Source organism: Notothenia coriiceps, unplaced genomic scaffold (genome assembly GCF_000735185.1).
Source record: "Notothenia coriiceps isolate Sejong01 unplaced genomic scaffold, NC01 NC01_scaffold00037246, whole genome shotgun sequence".
Classification (NCBI taxonomy): domain Eukaryota; kingdom Metazoa; phylum Chordata; class Actinopteri; order Perciformes; family Nototheniidae; genus Notothenia; species Notothenia coriiceps.
Window position 1 is genome coordinate 5,870,523 of NW_011369947.1, and position 27,452 is coordinate 5,897,974.

Genomic DNA, 27,452 nt, shown 5'->3' on the forward strand with positions numbered 1-27,452 from the left:
ACAACCACCGACACCACGACCAACAACCAACCAACCTTACTTACCGTCGTTACGTACCCGGTTACCGGTCGGTACGGTCCGTTACGGGTCGTACCGGTACCCGTACCGTAACCTACCGTTAACCGTACCGTACCGTACCGAACCCGTACGTACCGACCGTTAACCTAACCGTAAACCGAACCGAACCGTACCGAACGTAAACGTTAACGTTAACGTTACGTTAACGTTACGTACGTACGTTCGTACGTAACGTAACGTTTAACGTTAACGTTACGTACCTAACCGACCGTAACCTACCTTACGTTACGTCGTACGGTACGTTTACGTCGTTACGTACGTACCGTTACGTCGTCCGTACCGTACCCTACCGTACCTAACCACCAACCGAACCAACCGACCAACCTACAACCGAACCTAACGACCGAACCAACGTTAACAACCGAACCTACCTAACCTTACGTACGTCGGTACGTACGTACGTCGTACGTACGTACGTACGTACCGTACCCGTACCCTAACCGTACCGTACCGTACCGTAACCGTAACCAACGACCACTAACTAACAACCAACACAACCTAACCAACCGAACCAACGAACCACTACCTTACTTACGGTTCGTCGGTACGGACGTACGTCGTACGTTAGTACGACCGTACCTACCACACCTACTCGACTCGACACTACACACACACACACACACACACACACACACACACACACACACACACACACACACACACACACATCACTACACGAAGACTTTCAAAGGCTTTTTTGGTGCATTTTAAGAAAAAATATCTTTACTGGGCAAACACAACAAGATGAAATAAAGTTTAAACTATAATACTTAAATAACAACCAACAAATGAGTTAATTGGATATGGATTACAGATAACGGTTCAACTTGATTTTCAATTCTCATGGGGATTTTGAAACGTCCATTTATTTCATTCACAAGATCCGCCCATTTACAGATTCTTAGGTAATCAACATTTAACAATTTCCTTGTAATATGTTAAATTATTACTACTCTTATTTCTAGGAATAATTAGGAAAGAGCTTTTACCCACAATTGGCTCGATGATCTGACATACACTTTAGTTAGTTTTCTTTAGATGTCATGTCTGTTATTATATATCTGCTTTAACCCTTGTGCCTCTAAAAAAACCGATATATTAAATTACTTCCCACATTTTTTAGGCAACTCCACTCCTGATCATAACTACCAAATATTTGATAATTTGAATAATTTGAATCCTTCTGTTTACACAATGACACTGTTGTTTAAATATATATATTTTTGTTTTAAATTAAGTACTTTGTTTGTATGCTTGTGTCTCTTTTCACAGTCTAGGATATGTCAATGCATAACTTCTGGTTAATACAGCAGCTATAATCCTAGTAGAAATCCAGCAACATCGCATCTATTGGCTAAAACATGAAAAAGTAGCTAAATGGTGGAAAATACTACTTATCGGATATTAGGTCAACTTCCAAAATAACACCTTTGCCAAAATGATGCCATATGCATTAATATATGCTACATTGTATACTAAAAAGTACACATTAATGCTGAATCTGGTGAAGGAACATTATTATGTGGCCATCTCTCTGTGATATCTGGCTCTTGCCTGCTCACTCACTCTTTCTCACTCTTCTCCAAAATATGGTTCACACTTAACTCCATCTGTTCTGATCTCCTCCCCCTCCCCACCTTCCTCCAGTCCATCCTGGGCGGTTTCCTCAATGACTTTTCCCAGGCGGTGAAGGACTGTGCGGGTCAGATTGTGGATGCAGCTGTGGAGATTTACAACCGTTTGAGCGTAGATCTGCTGCCCACCCCAGCTAAATCCCACTATGTCTTCAATCTCAGGGACCTCTCCAAGTGTGTCCAAGGTGAGACATTTGAAACCAATTGGAGCAGACGTGATGGTCCGAACCTGATGGTTTGTTTACACAGAATGTGAATGAAGCGTTTATGTCAATGAAAACTCTTTGAAAGGGGCAGGCACCTTCAACAAATACTAAGCAGCTGATTGGATGAACCATCTGTCAATGAAACCTTTGCCAAAGCCAATCAAGAGAAAAGGAATACCATCTTTTATATCGATAAAAAGCATTCAGTGCCGTTCTTTTCTCTTCTTTAATGAAAAAAAATTGTAACTGATGATATTGCAGCATCTACAGTATGTGAGCCTCTTTTGGACGTTGGTATTTTCCCCCTCTAACACATCCCTAACGACCCCCCTAACTGCCTATACATTCTCACTGTCATGAAGGATGCTGATTGGTTGGGATATTTGGTTTTGACACAAACGCATAACATTAAGTCTGACAAGAGAGAATCTTGTGATAGCACGATCTCGCTTGATCTATTGATATTGCTAGAATCTAGCTGCAACCAAAAGTAATGGAGGTCTCCCCTGGAAAATAAAACAAGAATATAATCATACATTTTCCCACAATTTGACATTCAAAGACTTTTTCAGGCGATATTAGAAACTCAATCAAACCTTTTTTTTCTACTTTAGTCAAGTATAAAACTTCATGTCATCCCTAACAGCCTCTCTACCAATAACCTCCCCCCCTCCAGCTTAAATGTAAAGGAACCTTCTGATGCACACAACTGAAAACTGGATTAGGGCAGCAAAATGAGATGAAGGCATGCATGTATACTGTAGTATCATTGGTGGTTCTATGGGGGGTCCATCTGTGGCCAGTGCCCCCTCTGGCTTCCCCTCTGAAAGTAGTGTCTGACAGTACCATTTGTGATAGTGTTGCAGCACTGTGCTTTTATGGGTTTATGAATTTAAACTAACCAAACATTTTAAAACCTTGAACTCTGCCTTTGTTTTCTTCTCCCACATTTAATGTTCCCATCACATAAAATAACTGTCCCCAGCAAGGCCCATAACAGTGTAGTATATTTAATCCTTATTTGCATTGAGCCTTTACAGTAAATGCTTTTTCAAGGCACGATTAACATTTGACTTTATGAGAGTGTTCATTTTTGGGTGACACTTGCATTTTCAGCAGGTGATTCAATCAGTAATGATGCATTTTCATGTTTGTTATCGAGACAAATGTGTTGCACAGGCATACACCATGCAAACCTTCTCTTTCCTCCACCTCAGAAACTCCACTTTAATGAAAGAAGCCTTTGTACTTCCACAGCTTGAGGCACGGCTATGATTTATCTCTTCAAGCCACATTAACAACATTTCAAATCGTCTGCACCATCAACACCCCCCTCCCCCTTCTCCTTTACCCAGCAGGCATCATTACAGCACCAAGATGAGCGGAAGTGACTTCTGCGACTGCTTTCTGTTCACCACTTGTTCAGCATAACCACAATGCATTACTCTTACACACATCTCCTCTCAGCACTACATTCTGATTGGTCAGTGGTAATGAACATACAGCCACTCCTCCCATTTACTTCTTTGCGCTGACACAACAATACAATGTCTTCTTCTGCAGTTCCCCCCACTTCATATCAGCAGTTATCTTCATAAGGCATTTGGAAAACATGTGAAGGTTTGTTCAGTGACAGTTTTTACAGCAGAAATGTAGTTTTTCAGATTCTGTTATTTGACAGTACATTATGTTTACAAACAAGTGTATGTCTATTTTTTCCACTTTGTTGGAACAGATCATCTAAATTAGCTTTGCATTCAAGTGCTCCTCGGACGATCTCATTTCCCCACTTTTAGACTATGAAGAATATGAGCTGTTTTTTATTTCTAAGAGCTTCAAAAACAACACTTTGCAGCAAAGGAAACGGATCAGAACTTCTTATTTCTTTTATATCAAATATTTCTTCAGCCGACTTCAGGTTAAGCCTTATAAGGGTGAATGCTAATACATGATGTAACTTTGGAACTAATATAGTTTACCACAATCAACTATTACAACCTAAAATCATATCACATATTAATAGTTAGCAAATAATTGATATGCAAAATGATTTCCATCAATCGAACATATACTTCCATCCGCCATGTTTTTGCTTAGTTAACTCGGCAAGCTGTGTACTAAAGCTAACATTTTCACAGACTTTCCGAGTTGCTTTTCTTCCTACTTTTAGTGGCATTCACATGAATTTTCCAATTTTTCTGTCAACGCAAAAATGCGGCATTACCCTTTTCTTTTTTCTTTTTGTTCTTTGAGGTACTTTTTTCATGTGTTGTTTTTTTTTTCTTTGAATCCATTTAACCCTAGATATTAATCACATGTATTTAACTTTACTAAAACACAACAAGTCTCCTTCCCATAATGCTTTCCCCCCGTGGTGTCCAGGCATACTGCAGTGTGAGCCGAGTCAAGTGCGAGACAAGACCCAGATCTTCCGTCTCTTCTGCCACGAGTGTCAGCGAGTGTTCCACGACCGACTCATCAACAACCAAGATAAAACCTATTTCAACACCATAGTTTCTGAGATGGCCGGTAAGAACAACGGTCAAAAAGAACCTCATTAAAACTCAATTTTCTAAATGCAGAAACTGATTGATAATTGCACGCGTTGAACCACTAAGTGTCACACATTTCCTTTTCTTTCTTTTTGCTAGGCAAATATTTCAGCATTAACTTGGAACCCTCGTACTTTGTGACTCAGCCCATTATATTTGGCGACTTTATTAAGGTAAAAGTCCCTTTTTTAAATTTTTGTATTGAGAAAACCTCCGATTTTTTGGAAACAACTAATAAAATACCTTGAAATGTCTTCTTATTCCCATTGCTCTCCGTCTAACAACGCCCTGTAGGTGAGCGCAGAGAAAGAAGACCGTCTGTATGAGGATCTGACAGACATGGAAAAGATCCAGACGGTTCTCCAGGACTACCTGGACGATTACAACATGACATTCTCCAAGGAGACCAAGCTGGTTTTCTTCCAGGATGCCGTCGAACACGTCTCCAGGTGTGAACTTTCAAACTACCAATTACTGACTTTATTGAAGGGGAATTCGGATTGGTGGCAGCTGCAGGTGGTGCAAACTCTAACAAAAGTTACCCGAAATAAAGAAGGTGCATTATAGAGAGGAAAGTCTAGAAAGGACCCTGTGCACTGTGTGTGGTTTATAGTGTAACTTTATAATAACTCTGCCAGAAGGGTAGACAAAGGTCCAAGTTGGTGGCTCTCGTAATTTTAATTGGAATGATTATTTAACACCCTATGAATTTACTTAGACCTGTTTTTACCCTTCTGGCACTGAGAATAATCAAAAAAATGTGATTGATGTGTTTTCTTTAAGCAGACCGGGCTTCATATAGCCATCAGCTCCTCAGAGCTCCAAACATTGCAGTAAATCCTCAAATATACTGGGATAAAGTAATCATATATTGTTCATCGAAATATTTGTTCATCTTGCCTGAAAAACTGTTATAACTTAATAACAGCTCATTCAAAAGCTTGAAAACTGTTTATTTGGCAAGTCAAGTTTAATAGCTGGTGCCCTAGAGCATGCAGAGCATTATTTGAATAAACATGCTTTTGTTTCCTACTCATTCTGCCTTTAACAAAAAAAACGTGTAGCGAGTAGGTACAGTAGCTCTACTACTCAATTTGCAAGAATACATGACTCACACGATTTGACCACAGCATTCCCTCCTTTTTTTGTTTGCAAATAATAATAATCATTTTTTTTCACATCTTCTAGGATTTCTCGGATGATCCGCCAGGAGAGAGGCAACGCCCTGCTGGTGGGGGTGGGGGGTACCGGCAAGCAGTCGCTCACCCGGCTGGCCTCCCACATGTGCGGCTACCGCTGCTTCGAGATCGAACTGAGCCGTGGCTACAGCTACGACAGCTTCCACGAAGACTTGAGGAGGCTCTACAAGATGGCCGGCGTGGAGGGCAGGGACATGGTGTTCCTCTTTACAGATACTCAGGTTTGATAGAAGGACTCGATAAGGAGATATTTCACATGTTCAAGTCTTTGGATGATTTTTTGAGTGTTTAGACGTTTCCACTCTCTCTTTCCTGTTGTAGATTGTGGTGGAGGGCTTTTTGGAGGATGTCAACAACATGCTGAATTCTGGCGAGGTGCCCAACCTTTTTGAGAAAGATGAGCTGGAACAAGTGTTAGCTGCCACCCGCCCTAAGGCCAAAGAGGCGGGAATCAGTGAGGAGAACAGGGATGAGGTACACCGTCACAAACATTCAACGTAAAAAAGGTCATACAGATTAAACCTACAACACGTACAAGGGTCCTTTAGAGAGAAATGAATAAACCTATGTAAGATATTACCAGATATGAGTTTCTGAAGTTAAAGTAAATAATTGAGACCCTTTGATGCTGCTGCAGTGATTATAGATAGATAATATGGGCACTGATTTTATAATTATTATTATTATAATGATTTTATTATATATTTATCTTTATATTTTTGTTTTATTATTATGCAGTCGTTTACATTTTTTCATCTAATGTTATGGTATCATCAATAAAATGATGGCATTCTATCCCATCTTTGATTTCATTATATGTAATCTTTTCTTGTTGTAAAGCATTTCTTGAAAGCTGCTAGTATTATTGCGTAACATTTCAGAACCAACAGAAATACACAGTGTGTCCCAGAAAGGGCGAAAATAGCCATAGTGTCTGGGGAAGAAGAGCAGTGAACTAAAAGTCAGTCCCCCGAGGCGAGCTGTAGAAAAACATCAGATAAATATTATCTGCCGGCTGAGACCAAACCTCCAGAAATATGGAATTTCTGCCTGTGTGTGTGTGTGTGTGTGTGTGTGTGTGTGTGTGTGTGTGTGTGTGTGTGTGTGTGTGTGTGTGTGTGTGTGTGTGTGTGGCCCTCAGGTGTTCCAGTATTTCATCTCTCGTGTCCGGGAGAAGCTGCACATCGTGCTGTGTATGAGTCCAGTGGGGGATTCCTTCAGGTCCCGCTGTCGTATGTTCCCTTCCCTGGTTAACTGCTGCACTATTGACTGGTTTGTGCAGGTACGCTGACATATCTCTTTTTTACTGAACATATCTAGTAATATATTATCACTTATATTTAGGGGTGCACCGAATGGGAAATTCTTGGCCGAAACCGATACCGAAAATAGGAAACAGTTGGCCGAAAACCGAATGCCGAAAGGCCGAAAATGATTAATAGAAATATATATATATATAATGTATACATTTTTTACCAATGTTGTTCAGCTACCTGATTATGGAAAATGTATACATTATATATATATATATTTCTATTAATCATTTTCGGCCTTTCGGCATTCGGTTTTCGNTGAAAACTACCCTTGGATGATGGGTTAGTAGACTAAAAGCTTTAGGAATCCGAAGTACAACATATAATAAGCACGCTGTATCAAGATTGATGCAAAACAAGTGACATTTGACCTTTTTAAAGAGGTTTAGCAAAAAAACTCCACCTCTGGGGTCATTTGGGTGGAAATGGGCGTTCTCATTCATAACACTCCGTTCGATGTCTCACTATGGGATGCGCCTCAACGCGTATGCAAACAGAAGCATCAATCTCATTACGCCAATCCTGATTGGCTGGTGATCTTGATGTCTACGTCAGGCAATCCATCCACCCTATAAGTAGCTTGCGCTACGACGCAGCGTCATTCAAACACCTCTTCTCGCTTCGGAGCACATCTAAAAATATCAGTAGCCGGGCTAGCTTAACTGTCCACAGACTGAACCCAAGCTAACATTCGGTCGACGGGCGCTTGCCGGTTACTTTTTGCTTTGCGGAAGAAGGTTTCTGTCCATGTTTCCTGTCTGCGTTTGCGATCGGTGTAGATTTTGTTAGATTTCGTTGTGTCATGCTGGTTTTGATGGCAACTTTCCCTTTGTTTTACCTGGCCTGCTCTTTGAGTTTTTGGGAACCATCTTTTTTTTAGTAAAGCTATCTTTTTGTTCATACTTTTCAAATCTGCCTGCCCTCCTTTATATTGCATGTGGGTCCTGATTTATTCACCCCTTGTGACAAAAATAGATGATAAAGCAGGGTATGCTTTAAGACTATTGATTTACATAGTCTACCACGGAGTGTTACTGTGTTCAGTTTTACTAATAGACAGAGTAGGTGGTTCATTTGTTCTCTTCCGGTGAGTACATTTTGTGTGAAGCCTTTTTTTCTTTCGCTGTCGACATTTGGCTTCCCCATTAATTTATCTGTTAACTTGAATACCTTAATGCGCCATGCTAACCAGTGTCCGCTGCTAACTTAGCAGGCCTCGATTACTTCTGGTTAAAAAAAGGAATATGTCGCGAAACATATTATCCACTTGGGTTTTGTAACCCAGTTATTAAAACATTTGATATGTTTATATTCCACTGATGATCACACATGACACTGATTAATTGATCAATCATAACAATACATTGTCTAACACCTGAAACACAGTGAATGAATGCTGCCCTGAGTCCAGGTTTTGTAGGGCACCTGATCCTGCGGGTCGATCATAAGGGGCCAGCGGCGGCCCTCAGTCACCAGGATCCCATTCTCCGTAGAGACGGTGTCTCGAGGCAGACCCTCTGCGTTCCACTGGCGGATGACAAACGGTTCACCCAGAATGTTGATCAGGCTGAAGCTGGAACTGATGGGGATGCTCAGTTCCTGGCACTGTATTATCCACTGGTCAATTAGCTGGGGAAAGGGGGCACACACACATCATTAATTCACTTTTTTCTACAGAGTTTTGTTTGACAGATGATTGGTTTAAGGCACCTCTTGTGTTTTTGTAAACGTCATGTTTTATTATCTTTCTCTTTTCCTAATCACCGGTTTTATGACTTCTTCTGTGTTTTAATAATATACAAACATCATCAATTCAGAGCCATTACCATACATGTACTCTGCTCTGGGAATTTCATCTCACAGCAGCGGAACAATTACAGTTGCAAGAAAAAGTATGTGAACCCTTTGGAACTACCTGGATTTCTGCATAAATTGGTCATAAAATGTGTTCTGATCTTCATCTAAGTCACAACAATAGACAAACACAGTCTGCTTAAGCTAAAACCACACAAACAATTATATGTTTTTATGTTTTTATTGAACCAACCATGTAAACATTCACAGTGCAGGGTGGAAAAAGTATGTGAACCCTTGGATTTAATAACTGGTTGACCCTCCTTTGGCAGCAATAACCTCAACTATAGTTGCATATCAGACCTGCACAACGGTCAGGAGGAATTTTGGACCATTCCTCTTTACAAAACTCTTTCAGTTCAGCAATATTCTTGGGATGTCTGGTGTGAATCTCTCTCTTGAGGTCATGCCACAGCATCTCAATTGGGTTGAGGTCAGGACTCTGACTGGGCCACTCCAGAAGGCGTATTTTCTTCTGTTGAAGCCATTCTGTTGTTGATTTACTTCTGTGCTTTGGGTCGTTGTCCTGTTGCATCACCCATCTTCTGTTGAGCTTCAATTGGTGGACAGATGGCCTTAAGTTCTCCAGCAAAATGTCTTGATAAACTTGAGAATTCATTTTTCCGTCGATGATGGCAATCTGTCCAGGCCCTGAGGCAGCAAAGCAGCCCCAAACCATGATGCTCCCTCCACCATACTTCACAGTTGGGATGAGGTTTTGATGTTGGTGTGCTGTGCCTTTTTTTCTCCACACATAGCGTTGTGTGTTCCTTCCAAACAACTCAACTTTGGTTTCATCTGTCCACAGAATATTTTGCCAGTAGTGCTGTGGAACATCCAGGTGCTCTTTTGCAAACTTCAAACATGCAGATCAGAACACATTTTATGACCAACTTATGCAGAAATCCAGGTAATTCCAAAGGGTTCACATACTTTTTCTTGCAACTGTATATACTTCAGCAAAACATACAATTCAACAGATTGGCCTCCAACAGTTTGGTAAGATTTGGCTTTGTTGTAGACGGGTGCTGTTTCCCCCCCTCTTTGAACGTCAAGCGCAAGGCTTACCACTTCTATACAGACATGATTGTCATAATTATTGTAACCTCAGTATTTAAAAAAGAACTACAACGTAACACTGTCCCGGAAACTAGTTCATTCTGCATATCACAGTAGTTCTCAAAGCTCATTATTACACGGCTTAGTTGAATAATCGATTATGATTGGTCAATTTGGACATTTTAGAGGTTGTTAATTCTTGCTAACAGAATGCTGCTAAGGAGTAAGGAGAACAGAACAATGCTAAACAGGATCAAGAGACTATGTGCAGTCATATCAATCCGCAGAAATAAGTACATTTAACGTCAGCTGTGGACAACAAACATTAGTCTTCCTCTGTCAGAAAACACCATGGAATACTTTCAGAAATATTATTTTTTATATTTGTAGAGAGCACAAACTGTCTCCAGCAAAGTAACAGAGGGCACGAGAAGAACATAAGTTAGAAGACAGAGAGCTGGATGTCCGATCAATCAACATAAGACAGACAGGAAGTAAACACTAAAGGGAACACAGTGTGGGTTCTGGCACTGTTTAGAGACTGGTTAGTGAAAAATAAAATGTGAACAGACTAGGACAGTTACAGAACACCTTGATCAGTGCTGTGGTCATTTTAAGTTACACTGTTGTTGCTGCAGTTCTAGCCATTAGTACTGGTTCTTAGCGGAAGCAATACGAGTTTCATTAAAGACTGCCTCCCTGCACATTGTCCCTTACTTATTAAATCCCCTCATCACAGAGCACCTACCAGCTGTCTGTAGTGGGAAGTGAACGCTCCATAGTAGGCCACACAAGCAGCTGCGATGAAGACATTGCCAACGACGTTGATGATCTCTTGCTCAAACAAGGTGACACTTTCTTCCCAGCGTACTTGCTCATCGCCCAAAGCAGAAGTTAGCTTTCCTGCCCGGGTTAACCTGACCTGTGTCAGAGCCATGGTGTTAACTTTAAGGAAAGAGAGGGGTCAGAAAGAGAGGGTCAGAAATCTTGCAGACGTTTTTCCCTTCAGTTTCAATTTGTAATAAAACATGTGAATCCTGAAAAAGAAAGCAAACATTTACAGTACTGTAAGTATGGTCAATCTTGGTTGAATTTCCTAGATCTCACACATTAATATATTTATAAAATAATTAGTAGCCGGCCAGTTTAAAAATTAAGAAGAATTTAAATCTTTTGCCTCCCATTAAAAATTATCTATGACAAAAATTCCCAAAACTGCCATGCATTATTATTAATATTGGTTTCAAATGTGACTGAGTTCTGGGGCCTCATTTATAAAGCTTTGCGTAGGACAAAGCAAATAAATACGCACGAAAGTATTCCGATTTATAAAACACTGCGTACGGCACATCCTACGCCGGTTTCCCTTTATAAAATCACAATCAACTCGAAATGCAGTGCAGCTTTTGCGGGCTTCACGTAACGCCCATATTATAAATAGTCAAAGAAACGCCCATTCATTCATTCATTTTGACTGACTGCATGAAGAAGATTGCAGGAAATGACGACAGAACAGCTAAAAAAGACATCTCACACCGTGTCAGATTTTGGTTATTTTGGGAAGGTCGAGATAAATCATATTTTTTGGTGGATGCAGTTTGAACCAGAGTAGCAGCATGGAGGTCACCAAACGTCACCAAAATAAATAAATAAGTGGTCAGAAAAAAGGTTAATGACAACAAAAATACACATAGCCATAAACTTCCTCAGGCAGTGTGTTTGTACCGGGGACAGGAGACACCCCCTTGATGAGAAACTGTAAGAAATGATCAGGGAATCCCTCCGGGGTGGAGTCATGACGACTGGATCTGAATAATTTGTTTGTATTTGGTGGTTTGTGTTCCAGCTGTCGATCAGTAACTATATATCCATAATCCACCTGTTAAATAAAATACAACTAATGTGTTGTGTTATATTAGCTGTACAGTTTACCACATATGGTGTTCTTAGTTTCCATACCTCCTGTGTTTTACGAGCGATTTATAAAGTAGGCTATTGGCGAATGGCATAAAACATGATTAAACATGATAGTATATAAAACCATGCTTGCATCTATACAACCTATAGAAATGCAAAACGGCCTCAGTTTAAAGTAATTCTGTCTGTTTACCGCATCATTTATGAGAATACATTTATTAACAAGAGAACATAATCGAGGGGTGATCAATAACATTTCATTATTTATTTATTTCTCCAAGTTATGTTTTTGTGTGCAGTGAGGAGTCTCAAACAGGTGCTTGTTAAATCATTTTAAGATTGGCTTTAATCAATTTGTGAAAATGAATTCTTCATATATGATAAATGAGAGGTAACATTTTATTTATGGTATTATTTCCACATATTTCTCTCCATTCTTCCTTCTGCCAACGGTGTCGCAGTTTCTCGTCTCTCCCGTTTTTGCGCTTAGTGCGTACGCATGGGTTAGAGTTTGCGTGGAGGACCGCACATTTTCCCGTCAAGTTTGTTTTTTATAAATCGCAAACATTGCGTAGAAACTGGCGTATGCCATCTTTTGAGCGTACGCACCGTTTATAAATGAGGCCCCTGGTGTTGAAGAGGACATGTACAGCTCATGTTCAGGTTTCATATTTGTATTTTGTTTCTCTACTGTGACATGTTTCCATGCTTTGATGTTAAAAAAAGCTTTATTTTTAAATACTGCCTGTGATGCAGCACTTCTTTCACCCTCTGTCTGAAACCAGAGCCCAGTCTTCTCTGATTGGTTAGCTGGCCAGCTCTGTTGTGATTGGTCAACCACTCAGACATGGCCCAAATCATTGAAGATGTTTCTAAATTTGACAGTGAACATCATTTCCCTCTTGGCATGAAGTGATCACAACCCTCACCCAATTGCTCCTTCTCATTAACGCTGCTTTCAAACTGATCCTGTAGGACTTGGATCTGGTTCTCCACCTCCTGCAGCTTTTCTTGCTTCTCCCTCAGGGTTGCCATGGTGGCATCCAGCTCCGCCTGCATTGGTTTGGAATAAAAGAAGAAAGAGCTGTGGACAAATATCATTAATGAACCACTCAGAGAACATTTAGTCCCCTTTTTATCCTCCGTATTTTCTTTTTGTCCAATGTTTGCAGAGCGATTCTCAGTGACACTAGAGAATGGATTCAGGAAAACAGTTTTGATTGCTAAAGAATTTGGCAGATTCAAGATTTAAATCAACATTACATAAAGGGAATGTCCTTAAATTGTAATATGAGATGGACAATTTGTACTTAAACATTAGAATGTATAAAGAGTAACCAACTGTCTCACAATAAGCAATTTGTCGGTTATGTGGAAAAAGAGAGGCATAGCACACACACATTTATGGGAATGTCACACATTTCATACCTTTTGGGAAAATATGGGGTTACTTGGGGGGGCTTTTAAAAGCGCTAATTGTAAAATGGATTTTTCTCCAAAAATGTGCATATTTCAAAATACTGGAAAAGTAAGATACCCAATTGGATGGCAAATACTTTTTTCATCATTTGTAAATAATATTTTCAAAATTGGAAAAGTAATGAGGCAGCTACACTTCTAAAGTGGAAAGTGGTGATGAAATATGTTTGGAGTTAAAAGAACAATGTCAAAAGACAGTTATAAGGGGAACACATGTCAGATAATATGGAGCACAATTTACTAAGCTCTGTAGATAAAAGTGGAGCCACACAATCAAATCCCCCAGCATCCAAATCTCTTACGAAAACACTTAATACCCTTTAGCTTGTCTGTTGCATGTATCTGAGTCTCTCTCCCTCTATGTGTGTGTGTGTGTGTGTGTGTGTGTGTGTGTGTGTGTGTGTGTGTGTGTGTGTGTGTGTGTGTGTGTGTGTGTGTGTGTGTGTGTGTGTGTCAGTTTGTGAAAAGGGGGGTGGTGATAGGGACGAGAGTTGGGTGTTTGATTGTTTTGCAAGTATGAGTAAGATGACAACTGTTTTTCCTCAACTGTTTGTTGTTCTTTTTATTTCTGGGTTTACTTAATTTGATTAATGTATTATTGCTAATATTTGTTCTGTATTTATTAATTACTGGAATTTATTATTATTGCATTTATTCTATTTTTGGAGGAAGAAATGAAACTTTGTAACATGTTGAAATCTTAAATGTAGAGCATGTAAACCCCAACTAAAAAGAAGATTTATGTAACAGTGGTTTATGCCTAAGGTGAATAAATATTAAATACATATTAAAGTTTAAAAATAATTGTAATAATAAAACCGTATTCAGAGCTCTCTCTACTGTGTGTTACTGACCTGCGCCTTGTTCAGTTTCGCTCTCTTGGGGCCCACTTCTTTGAGGACTCTGGAGTACAGATCCATGGCTCTGACCCACATGCACATTGATCTGCAGGCTTTGGACACCTTCTCCACCTACATTAACAGCAGCAAAACAATACAGAATGTAACCACATAGCAGATATTGACTCATACTTTGGTATGTTCCATAACTTACAATATAACTAAAATGGCATCATCAAAAACATATTTTTTTGTGTAATTCCTTTTGAACTGTGGCACTTTTTAAACCCCCCAACGTGTTTGATCTCGCATTTCCCCACAATTAGTTTACTCTAATCTGACTGACGTTATCAGTGTTTGACTTGATATCCAGACAAACCTTCTCTGGGATGAAATCGGGGTTGTTGATGTGTTTCTGCAGCTTCTGCAGGATCTGAGGCTTGATATTGTCCTTGTCGTATTCTGTCAGTCGCCTAAGGAAGTTGGCATCTCCTAGTAACTGCTTGGCACCAGCCCAGTCCGGTCTGTGAGGAGAGGCGTGTTAGTGAGGAGTTGTGAGGAGAAAGAAAACGCCTCATTAAATGAATGTGCTCTGCTTATTCATATAGAGACAAATTGCATATTTTAAAAAGGTTATAAACTGATTACTTTAGATTTGACTGGTGTTTACACATTTATCATTCAGATTGCACAAATAAGCAAACCCAGCCTTGGAAAGTTAATAGCTAAATATTATATAAGAATGAAATTCAAAATACTACAAAATGCAATGCAGTGAGGATACTGTATCTATAACATAGGAACTGCACTCTGATGTACATACAACTGTTATACCACTGTTGTACGTCACAACCCAGAAGAATAATCCACAACATAATTATAATAAATTGATTTTCATGTAACTTGTCAAAGTGCGAAGTCAGAGAGAGTTCTACAGAGTGCTGGTGTGAAGTGGGCTGAACTGTTAATGGTGTTACAAGGTTGTTTTGTTTAAAGGAACTCGATTAGTAATACTTTATTAATGCCAAATTGGAAATGTTTTGTCACAGCATCATGTTAACAAGGCATTGCACATGAATACAAATGATAACAAATCCAATTAAGAAATACATATTAACACTTAAAATATATATATATATATATATATATATATATATAGAGTATCTATTAAAAATACAAAATATAAAATATAAAGAATAAGTTAGAGTACACCAAAAACACTAACATACTAGTAGAAGAACATATACAAATACTATATAAGTTGCAGTTTTTTTATGAAAGTCTGCAAGTATGAAAACAATATGTACAAATTGTTTAAGGTAATTGCGAGTAGGGTGAAAATAAAAAGAGAAAGTAAAGAAATGATGAGACTGTTCTGCTAGCCAGAGGGTAGGTGTCGTAGAGGGTTATTGCTTTAGGGGGAATTATTTCTTGTATCTGTTCTTGTAACAAATCTAATATCAGAAGATGAATTTAAAAGCCACCAGACTCCTTTGACAGTAACAGTAAAGTATTTGTCATTTGTTCTGTTCTTTAACACAGTAAAGTAGTCAATGCGTTAATAAGTCCACTTGGTCTGAAAAGTGAAGCCAAAGTGGGAGAGCCTTAAAACGGCATTGTTTTCCAATGGCCAGCAGTGGGCGCCTCCACTCACCATTATACAGAAGACTATGACAAATTGACATTCAACTTAATTACCTCAGTGAACATTTTCCTAATAAGTGTATGGTCTCAATGTGTGGTTTCAAGTATGCCTCAATATAGCATGATTTATATGTTGTGAATTACGGTAATTTACAGTATAGTAGATGATAAAGCAGGGTATGCTTTAGGACTACCTTTTGATTTACATTTGGTTACCAAAGTGTTTCTACCATAGTGTTGTCCTGCGTTTGGTTTTACTGACAGACACTCCAAGATTAGGTTGTTATTTCTTTAGGGTAAGTACACTTTGTTGTTTGCTAGCCAACATGTTCATCTCTACAGATTGAACTGTTAACTTGAATTAAGGAATATGCTTTGCAAACAATGCTATTGCTAACGTTAGCTTGTAAATTAGCAGGCCTTGCTCTTCCTCAGCTAAAGATGTAAGAATATTTTAAATATAGCATTGACTGATACTGATTTATTTGGGAGGGTACATTTGATTTGCTGCCGCCCCCGCCCACAGTAGTACATGGCTTAGCTGACAGCCATCTACCTCGCACAACCCCACTTCTAAATACCTGAACTCTCCCTTTGAGGTAAACAGGATATTGGGAAGGATTTATTTTTATATTTGCTGTTGTAATTTATTGTCTTCTGTTTGCGATTGTAGTAATGTGTTATTTATTATTTGCATGTACAGCACTTTGGCTCTACCAAAAATCATTTTTAAAAATGTGCTATATAAATAAAACCTGATTTGATTTGATTTGAAGGATTGTATTTAGTGCAGCAATAGCGGTAGATGAATAACTGATTACATTTAAGGGTTGAGAATGATGGGATGAGTGCTGAGTCATGGGATGGTGAGGTAATCCGTCTGAGTGCTGACTACAGAATATACGGGGATTAAAATACAGGCCTGAATCTCATACCTTTGGCAGAGTGATTGCAAAACAACACAGGAGATTGTGATTTTAATGATGATGATCATTTTTGGGATTACTAAAATGATGGCCAAAATAATGACATTCATGGCAGGCTGATGAAGGTGACTCAGGGGAGGATTGTGATTAAAGGGATGGATCATTGGGTGAAACCATTTCCTGTTTGGTATTTTTCTTTTTTCTAATCATTTATCCTTGATTGACATTGGATTGGGAAAGCATACCAGCATTCTGTTTTTATCCAACAGATTTAGAAATCCATTTTGCTAAAGAAAAGAACATACAGCGTGTTGATACAAGTACTACATTTAACAAATTCCTTAGGATCCAGCCTGTCCTCCAAGATTTTATGATATCATTACTGTATGTTCCTTTCAAACAGCATCTGCTTTCAATCATTGAATGTATTTCCTTCTTAAATAGGAAGATAATTAGGGGGAATAGAAAGGGAAGCACACTTTCTTAAACATTATTGTATTACTGAGAATGCTGAGAGAGATAGCAGAAATAAAATGTATATTTTTTTGGTAGAATTTCTTCCTCACACATTGACTCATATGAAATATACAGGAAGTGTTTTACTTTGTTTGCCCTTTCTAAAAATATTCTTTCAAATTCAGAGTGTTAAACTTTTAAATTATAGTTGGATTAAACTGTGTTTCTTACAACAACAAAAACATTTATATTGTTCATTTACTAAATGCTACATGTTTGTAAATATATAATTGTAACCAGGACTTTAGATTGAAAGCCTGAAGCAATACCATGCATTTACAAATTAAAGCAGGATAAAAAAAGCACACTCACTTGAAGTTGAGCAGGATGCACACGGCCTCCATGACGGTCATGACCAGGTCGGGGGGTTTGGTGAAAACCTTGATCTCAGAGATGTCGGCCTTGTCCAGAGAGCTGAGCGCCTGATTGGCTCCCGCCAGAGCCGGCAGAGCCTCGTCCAGGTCCCTCTGGGCGTCGTCGGCTATGGCCTGCGTGTCCTCAGCTTTCACCTTGGCCAAAGCCTCGTCCTCTGACACTACTTTACGCACCTGGGAATGGATATGTTTGTAAGATACACAGAGGTGGAAGGCACATTGACACATTACATTGCTAGGTACTTGTTTTCAGGAGAGACTTTTCTTTTTCATGCCTCCTTCAAATTATTTTCCAGCAACTCAATTGTATTTTTAATGGGTTTTATTTTTCAAAAGATATTGTAAAGGTCAGTTTTTCTCAAAACCTGACATGAATTGATCAGTGGTAATACATGTCTGCAAAAAAATACATGATGAAGATAATGAGTAAGTTAGATAAATAAGTCAAAAATAACCAAACATTATTAGTAAAATCCTGCTCTAACATGAATCCATGAGAAATTATAACAATATTTTAACTGTCAAAAGGAATGTTTGTATCTTCACATATAATACTTTATGTACATTTTACAATTTTTCTACATATTTTAACTTAAGTAACCTTAAATTAAGGACTTTTGCGTGTACCTGAGTATTTGTACAGAGTGATATTAATACTTTCACTTAAGTAAAGGATCTAATTACTTCCTCTGAAAAAACTCTTAAGCAATGAGAAGGAGTATTGTGCTTTTTCAGCATCTTATATAACTTTAGTTAGTTCTGTGTTAAAATTGTAGAGAAGGAATGAGTTCAAGAAACCTGGAAATGAGTTAGCATTTTACCATATCTGGTTCTATAATCTTTAAAGGTCCCATGTCATGGCCATTCTACTGATCATAATTCCATTGTTGAGGTCCACTAGAATAGATTTATATTGTGCAATGTTCCAAACTCACATTGGTTTCTCATATAGCATCTCTGTATAGTATGTGTATTCACTCTCTGTCCTAAACGGCTTGTTGGAGCTCCTGCCCCCCCCCCCCNAATCTAACAAAATCTACACCGATCGCAAACGCAGACAGGAAACATGGACAGAAACCTTCTTCCGCAAAGCAAAAAGTAACCGGCAAGCGCCCGTCGACCGAATGTTAGCTTGGGTTCAGTCTGTGGACAGTTAAGCTAGCCCGGCTACTGATATTTTGAGATGTGCTCCGAAGCGAGAAGAGGTGTTTGAATGACGCTGCGTCGTAGCGCAAGCTACTTATAGGGTGGGTGGATTCCCTGACGTAGACATCAAGATCACCAGCCAATCAGGATTGGCGTAATGAGATTGATGCTTCTGTTTGCATACGCGTTGAGGCGCATCCCATAGTGAGACATCGAACGGAGTGTTATGAATGAGAACTTGAGAAGAAGAACCAGATCAGGGGAGAACGTTCACGGGTACAATGACAAAAGACTGTCAAAGAACACAGACAGGCATATATGGAGACAGGACTAATTAAATGAACAAGACACCACTGGAGAGGGCAGGAAACAAGGGCTTCATTGAAATCACACACAGGTGTTACAAATCTGGGAAAATTCAAAGGCGGGAAAAAAACACAAAGAAGGGAAATAAAACAAAAAAAGACCCAAAGAGAAAATACATTTCAACATAAAACGGGAACAGTACACACAAAACCCCGGAAGACTGGAAACCACACATTTTCACTGAGTGTCAGTTTCTCATAGACTTCTGTACAATATTGAGTGGATTCGCCCGGTGCTGGCCATTAGAAACAATGCCGTTTTAAGGCTCTTACATATTGGCTTCACTTTTCCGACCCCGGAAGGTTGCCCCCTTGGACTTAACACATTGGATAAATGGCCGCAGAACAAGCGTAAAGAAAGGCACAAAAATCTCAAAATAGAACTTCCTGTCAGACTCGGTCAGAGACAAAGTCACATAATGGCCCCTGCCCCCAGGACACACACAAAAAACATACACACACATAGGTCCTGGCTACCATACACAGGAAGGACATAACCAGCCTCTTTACGTACACAAGCTGGAAATATTGTCACGTCTTCAGTTTTGAGGCCTCAATTTAGCACACTGTTCTGTGCCTTCCTAACCAATGACAAGTCCAATTTACTTTCCTGTCACTTTTTTTCATCTGTATCCACGCAACTCTCCCTTTTTTCTCTGCTTTACATAGGCAGAGGGATGCAGAAATATTTTTCTACAGAAATCAGACAAGCTTTTTATGTTTGATTTTGCCTTACATATTCAATGTATAAAATGAATTGTCAATCCCCACAATGTAAAACCCAATCAGAAATAGTATTGCATATCCCTGAGCTACAGTACCATCGCTACGATTTCCCTTTATAACATCAAGTGCTGTATTTCATTGTTATTGTATATCAATTATGTAAATACGACATATCTTTCATCACATTGGATAAAGGTTATTGGTTTTTTTTTCACCCTCAGGCCAACCGATGGATCCGCTCCAAGGAAGCCAAGCATGGTCTTAAGGTGATCAAGCTGACAGACCCAAACTTTCTCCGTACCCTGGAGAATGCCATACGCATGGGCATGCCTGTCCTGCTGGAGGAGGTAGGAACACACAATGACATCATAACCTTTCATTTACTTTTCCTTACTATTTTACTACTATGAACTTATACATGCCATCATGCATATACATGTATAATTTATCTTATTTACTTGCATGATTTAATCTTGTTTGTGTCTACACATGTTATTAGCAGTGTGGCTCTATGTTGTTGTTGTTGTTGTGCACATGATAAATAAATAATTTGAACTTGAAGCACGTTACATCATAAAGGAAGTGATTTACGGTTATGTAGTATTCAATTATTTTTGAGAACCTACACATTTGGTATTCAACTAAATGCAGCTGTGAAATGCATAAAAAGCTTGTTTTTGGCTGTGTCGGTCCGACGGAAACTATAAAATAAAGATCTAAAAGCTTGTTTGTCGGAGCAGATTGGCCGGACGACCACTGCATGTTGCTGCTGGTGATTGTGGTACTGACCTCCGATTGGGCTTTCAGACAGAGCAGTGACAACCTTATTCATACAAAGTGTGAGAGCAAGAGTCTTCCGGTTGGTGCTCACTGCGGGAAAAAATAGTATTTATAGTAGCACAAACAGATAAAAAAATCCACGCTAGTCTGTCTTACAACAGTGGCTATACGCTGTTGACATATCGTTAAAACCACAAACGATAAAAAGCACTGGGAGCGTTTTCTTGATGAGACGCTGGGATGAGGCCATTATTGGGCATAATTGTTTCATACCGTATATGTGTGAGTCCGGCCTTTGCTGAATTATTCTATTGTGTGTATGTATAGATAAAGGAGACCGTAGATCCAGCTTTGGAGCCCATCTTGTTGAAGCAGACATTTGTGGCTGGCGGACGGACTTTGATCCGACTCGGAGACTCCGATATCGACTACGACAAAAACTTCAGGTTCTATATGACCACCAAGATGGCCAACCCGCACTTCTTACCAGAGGTAAGGACGTGCACACACACTCCTGTTAACCTCCACATTAGGTTCACCATCATCAGTACATCAGAGACACGCCAGTTCACTATGGACACCAACACACCAGCTGCCTGCCCCAAACACTTTACAGCTGATATTTATAGGCGTGTAAACCACATGTTTAAGAGAAACAGACACACAAAAGAACCTTTTTGCCCTGGTACAATTAGTGCTTGGCTTCCTGTAATGGCATCGACTATTAAGGCATTGTGTAGATGTAGCCTCCCGCCAGCTTTTATTCAACGGTGGCCCAAGAGAGCAGCAACAACACATGAATGTAAGCTTTTATTCCAGTGTTGATTCAAAGCTGCATAGAGTGGAGGCGGTTACTTAGACAACCGGAACCCACTCCACTGTTCCATTGTCGTTTTGTTGTCAGATACATGAAAGATTTAATGTGAAATGGCAGGTTTTGGAACAGAACTGATGCTTTGGGCGCATGCAGAGTTGTGGCGGTTTGAGTTTCACTTTGTGTGTGTTCTTGTTTCCCTTTAGGTGTGCATTAAAGTTACAATTATCAACTTCACTGTGACCACGTCTGGCTTGGAGGATCAACTGCTTAGGTACACACAAGCAGCATGAACACATATGGAGAAAGATATGTGTCAGGCAAGACTTTAGAGAATTGAGCTAATGTATTCTGGCGCACATATTTAAAGGGGCCCTATACTGGCCTCGCCGAAATCTCCTTCTCTGTTAACCAGCGAGATAAACACTCTCACAGTAAAACGTAGGACCACGAGGTGATGTTTTGAAGCTTTATTAAGCAAGCAGTGTGAAACTGAAGGAATACAGAAACAAGAGCAATTGTAAATATCAACTATATGACATAATAATTACATATACATATATATATATCCAAGACGGCATGAAATTAGGTCAGTCCCAAAGTACAGATGCAATGTTTAGGCTATATTGCATATACAGCAGGGATGGGCAACTTTGATGGTGGTGGGGGCCACATAATTGATGTACTGGCCACCAGGGGGCCGCAGATTCACTTGGAACAGACACACACAAATTCCATGTGTTGTATGTAATTATTAACAAATATACTAAGTCTGACATCTTCATTGACATTTGAATCAAAGGGAACATCCCCAAAAAATGGGAACATCCTCTAATAAGCTCACTAAACAAATATCAGTTCACAGAAATGTTATTTCATTTTTACAAGTGGCATGTTTGTAAAGAACAGGTTATTAAACAGTGGAATAAAACTATTTTAAACTATTGGAAAGCATGGAAAATGCGTGTGTATTGAGATTAACCATTAAGATGACATACTGTACACATCAAGTCATGAACAATAACCCAGACATTAGTTGTCTTGAACCTAAAACACTTGTAGCCAGTCTCTGCATTCCCCTTATTCCACAATAAGGGGAATGTCAACACAGACACCTGTCAGCCCGCACTCTGCTGTTCCTCAGCACCACTCCCCCTCCCTCCCGCTGAAATTATGAATGAAAAGCGTAGTAATCATAGATAACACGGCAGGGTCNAACATTATGACATTACTATCTAACATTCGCGTTTAGAATAATACAAATAAATGTTAAAATAATTAATTTTTTGATAATAAATCAGTAAAATCACGCGAAAATAAGAATTAAATAACATAACCCTAACCTAACCCTAAACCTAAAACCGAAATAAAGTAACCAAAAACCGAAAAGAAACTAACAAAATCCGCCATTATCCGGCAAATTTTCGGAGCGCACAATTTCGGAGCGCACAATTTTGGCACCCGCATGCTTCGAGCGCGGGCGACCGCCACGACGACTCAGAAGGTGCCCTTTTTTTTTTTATGTAATTTTTCAAAACTGGATAGGCCTACAATTTGTCGTGATACGGTGGAAGCTTAACAACCTCTCAATTAATTATATGTAAAAAGGATGTTGCATCCATCCACAACTAGATTTACAAACTTTTTTCAACTCTGTTTCTGAATAATGACTATTTGCATGTTGCACTTAATGCATCTTGATGGCAGTCTTGATTAGCTAGTTACGTATAACATGTAAGCTCACATGAGTTTCCCTCCTCAGTGATGTGGTGCGTCTGGAGAGTCCACATCTGGAGGAACAGAGGAACGAGCTGATTGTGCGCATCAACGCCGACCGCAACCAACTAAAGGATATCGAAGACCGAATCCTGAAGCTTCTCTTCAACTCTGAGGGGAACATACTGGACAATGAGGAGCTAGTTCAGACGCTCCAGGAGTCAAAGGTGAATCCTTGAACAGGCAAAAGTTATTTTGATATGTTTATTTATTTGGCAGGGAAAATGCACAGTAATGAATACCTAACACATTCAAATGTGTCAAGCGTAACAGTGCCAGCTTTGAGCTAATTTCCATCCGCAGTCCCTCACATAAAACATTTAAGAAATGTGTTTGTTACATATTGTCCAAATTAGTTTCTCTCCTTTTCGTCTACAACATTTATTCTACTCTTGTTCTGATGTGTTTTTCTGTCTCCTCAGGTCACATCAGAGACCATAAAGCATCGATTGGAGGAGGCGGAGGCCACTGAGCTTATGATCAACTCTGCAAGAGAGCGTTACCGACCCGTGGCCACCCGAGGCTCAATCTTGTACTTTGTTATTGCCAGTCTCTCTGAGATCGATCCAATGTACCAATTCTCCCTCAAGTACTTCAAACAGGTAACAGAGAGTTGGCAGTTTTTACTTTACAAACCTTTTTCTAAGGAATACAATACGAAAAGACTCCAAGCACCCATCATTTTCTTTCAATATCTTTTTGTTCTGTTCTTTATGTTATATTCTCCCTCCACCCTCAGCTCTTTAACTCCACCATCGAAACGTCAGAGAAGTGCAGCGTGTTAGAAGAGCGTCTTCAGATCCTGCTCGACCAGATCCTGCTCAACTCGTACATCAACGTGTCCCGCGGCCTCTTCGAGAAGCACAAGCTCATCTACAGCTTCATGTTGTGCGTTGAGATCATGAGGCAGCGCGGCGAGATTTCCGACGTCGAGTGGCAGTACTTCCTGAAAGGGACTTCCTCTTTGGAAAAGGTAAGATTAGGTCAAAAACAATCATGCTGGTAAATTGCTTGTGTCAGATTAGTGTTGAAGCTAATCTATTGCTATAACCAAAAGGACAGTATTCCCAACATAATTACTGAGAGGGAATAAAACACAGCCATACGATTAGCTGTGGGAACTAGCTGAGAGAAAATGTGTGTATTTATCCATATTTATAGTTCCGTCATTACCAGGCCATGTTCAAAGTCACTTAAGTCACCTTTCTTCCCAATTCCGATGCTCTGTTTGAACTTCACCAAATCGTCGTGACCATGTCTACGTGCCTAAATGCATTGAGTCGTTGCTATGTGATTGGCTGCTTAGATATTGCCGTTAACGAGCAGTTGAACAGGTCTACCTAATAAAGTGGCCAGTGAGTGTAGGTTTTTGTGCATGTAAATGGTCTGCAAAGGCTAAAATACCAAAGTTCCAGCCAGTGACATCACTATGAAACAAGCACAAGTGTGCTTGTTTCATAGTGATGTCACTGGCTGGAACTTTGGTATTTTAGCCTTTGCAGACCATTTACATGCACAAAAACCTACACTCACTGGCCACTTTATTNCTAAAACAAATCCAATAGTAGGCTTACTAGCTTCTACACGCTAAAGCAACTAAAATCTCTCACCAGCAAAATACCTCGTCAGTTAAATGCCATTTTACGTTTCATTACTCGATACAGTATTTATTATCATTATATAATACATATATATATTACTATTTAGGCAACTAGATAAAATATAAATTATATTTGATGCAACTTTAGTTACATTTCCATGACTTTTCCAAAACTTTGGGAAAAATATTGTTTTCCATAACTTTTCCAGGGCCTGGAATTAGCATTTTGAATTTCCATGACATTTCCAGGTTTTTAATGACCGTAAAAACCCTGCTAATGTAAACACAGACCATATTACTTCCAAAACACGTAGCGCAATGTTTCTGATACAGCACAAAGCTTGAAATGTTCTTTCTTCAGTGTTTACCGCTAGAACAGTGCCATTATATTTATTATCTATACAACAACTTTATTCTAAGTCCCATAGAGATCCTGCTGAATACACACAAAGAAAGACATCAAAAAGTGCATGTTGCATAATAGGTGACCTTTTAGTTTAATTTCCTGATGGACACACATCGTTGCATCTCTGCTGCGTTCACATTCACTTTTCGTCTCTCCGATAAAGTTTGTCACACTGCAGCTAAACCACGGTCAACATTTATGGCACACTTTCTGCAGCTGCACCCACTGTCAGATAGATTCAGGTGTCTTAGATTGATCTATTTGACAACATAATTTTTAGCAGGAAATATAATTATGAATAAATTGAGATATAAGTTATTTAATATTAAAACATCTGCAGATTCAGAGTCCAATCTAATACTAATGTTACCTAAAGTTGTTTTCACCTGAATCCGTACACTTGATATATTAACCTCTGTATAATGTCTCCTCCTGTTAGGACCTGTTGGTCCTGCTGTGAAAAGCAGACTAATGTGGGCGATGAAAAGCTGCTACGGAATGTTTGGGATTAACATAACATGGATAGACAAACATATTTGTAAGCATCCAAATCTCTGTGTATTTATTTACCCAACCTTTGAATGTGTGTGTGTGTGTGTGGGTGTGTGTCTCTGTGTGTACCTTGACAGAGTTCTGAAGCACTGTAACAGGAAATACTTTGGTCGGCATGGAACTGAGAAACAAACGGAAGTTCTCGTCTATTGATGTGTCTGCACAGGAAACAGAAAGGATGGTCACTCACAGGCATAAACAAAATACAAGATAAGATAATGACTGCGTCTCTGGCATCACAGAAACATATGCATTAAAGTATCTTATTATCTAAAGTATGATGTGTTAACCAGGGGAAAAAGCACAAAAAGAACAGGAAGTAAGTCATGTAGCTGGGTTAGGTTGTATCACTGTTGTTTTCTGTTCTCACGCTATTTGGTTTGAGCTCTCAGCCAAAATGCACAGACTGTCAGATCTCTGATGTGCAATAACACTACCTGTGATATACAACTTTCTTTAGTAACACTACTCATGTGCAATAGACGCTCATGTGCAATTTAGGATTTATTTTCTTTCTTTCTATGTATTTACATTTTGTAAAACATTACTAGCTACTTAAATAATATGTTCACTTTAAATTATTGCTTCTTTTTAAAGTATTGTTTTTGTTATTAATAAGTTGTACCTTTTAATGCCTTTTTATATAACATGTAAGTCTACTCTTTTTATTTTAGACTAGAATTGGAAAAAATGTGTCCTCTTTTAAATAAAAGAATATCCATATAAAGACAAACTAAAGGGATGCACAATGACTACAAAAGACACAAACTGACCAAAGGAGACACAAACTGACCAAAGGAGGCACAACAACAACAAAAAGGGGCCAAACAGCTATACAGTCGATTTGTGTTGCTCCTACTTGGATGGGAAGAGGTGTTTGTTTGGATGTCTCTGCCCAGGAGTCCATCATCCCATAAACCATCCGTGATGAAGAGCAACAGTACACAATATAATCACACATTGGACAGTAGCCACATCTGAATTAGGTGTCAAACTGCTGATGTGTTTGTAGGCTATAGGTGATTGTTTTAATGTCGTATCAATGTGTGTAATACCAGGCTCAGTGAAGGTCTTGATGAGCTCTTCCATGGCTAACATCCAGGAGACAGCCAGATGACAGTTCTGCAGGAACACCCATTTGCCAGTCTTCATTGCTGCATGGATAATCTTCTCTGCTATTGGCCCCTGGCCTTGACCCAATGAGATGGACTCGACTCTAAGAGACAGAAAGAGGTTGATGATGTGTAAACAACTTCCAGGTTGATGGCTGGAACCTGTGTATTCACCTAGACCTTATATTCTAGGTTTTGTTACCTGTCAAGACAACCTTGTTCTTTTGCAAAACGCTGGAAGGCACCCATGGGGTCGGATCCAGTGCTGAGGATAAAGACCAGCGGTGTGGAGGGGGACATATCATTGTAGAGGTTCGCCAGGTCCACCGGAGGGTTCTCTACAAACTGCTTCCCGAGGCTGACAATCACAAACTCAGTGGCTGCAAACACCACCTGGACAAGAAGGGGGAGAAAGATCGTCAACAGGGCCAAGAGGGCAGGTAGTAGTAGTAAAACAGGGGTAAGGAAAGAGCATGTAACAGATGAAGAGGATCTCCACTAAGGGGAAGACATAAAAGGGAAAATTGGCTCATGCTATAACCAAGGGGAGAACATCATGGTGACATAAAAAGATATCAAATGTAA

At 39.4% G+C, this 27,452-nt stretch overlaps 1 protein-coding gene across 1 annotated transcript in view; it reads left to right on the forward strand.

Moving 5' to 3' along the window:
- The window catches only part of LOC104966329 (dynein heavy chain 6, axonemal-like), a 61,148-nt gene that overhangs the window by 18,033 nt on the left and 15,663 nt on the right, over positions 1–27,452 (forward strand). Inside the window, exons 6-12 of the mRNA XM_010795516.1 lie at positions 1,726–1,897; positions 4,301–4,447; positions 4,570–4,643; positions 4,765–4,919; positions 5,659–5,890; positions 5,991–6,143; positions 6,811–6,951. Of these exons, the coding sequence (XP_010793818.1) occupies positions 1,726–1,897; positions 4,301–4,447; positions 4,570–4,643; positions 4,765–4,919; positions 5,659–5,890; positions 5,991–6,143; positions 6,811–6,951 (1,074 nt within the window). The remainder of the gene's footprint in view (positions 1–1,725; positions 1,898–4,300; positions 4,448–4,569; positions 4,644–4,764; positions 4,920–5,658; positions 5,891–5,990; positions 6,144–6,810; positions 6,952–27,452) is intronic.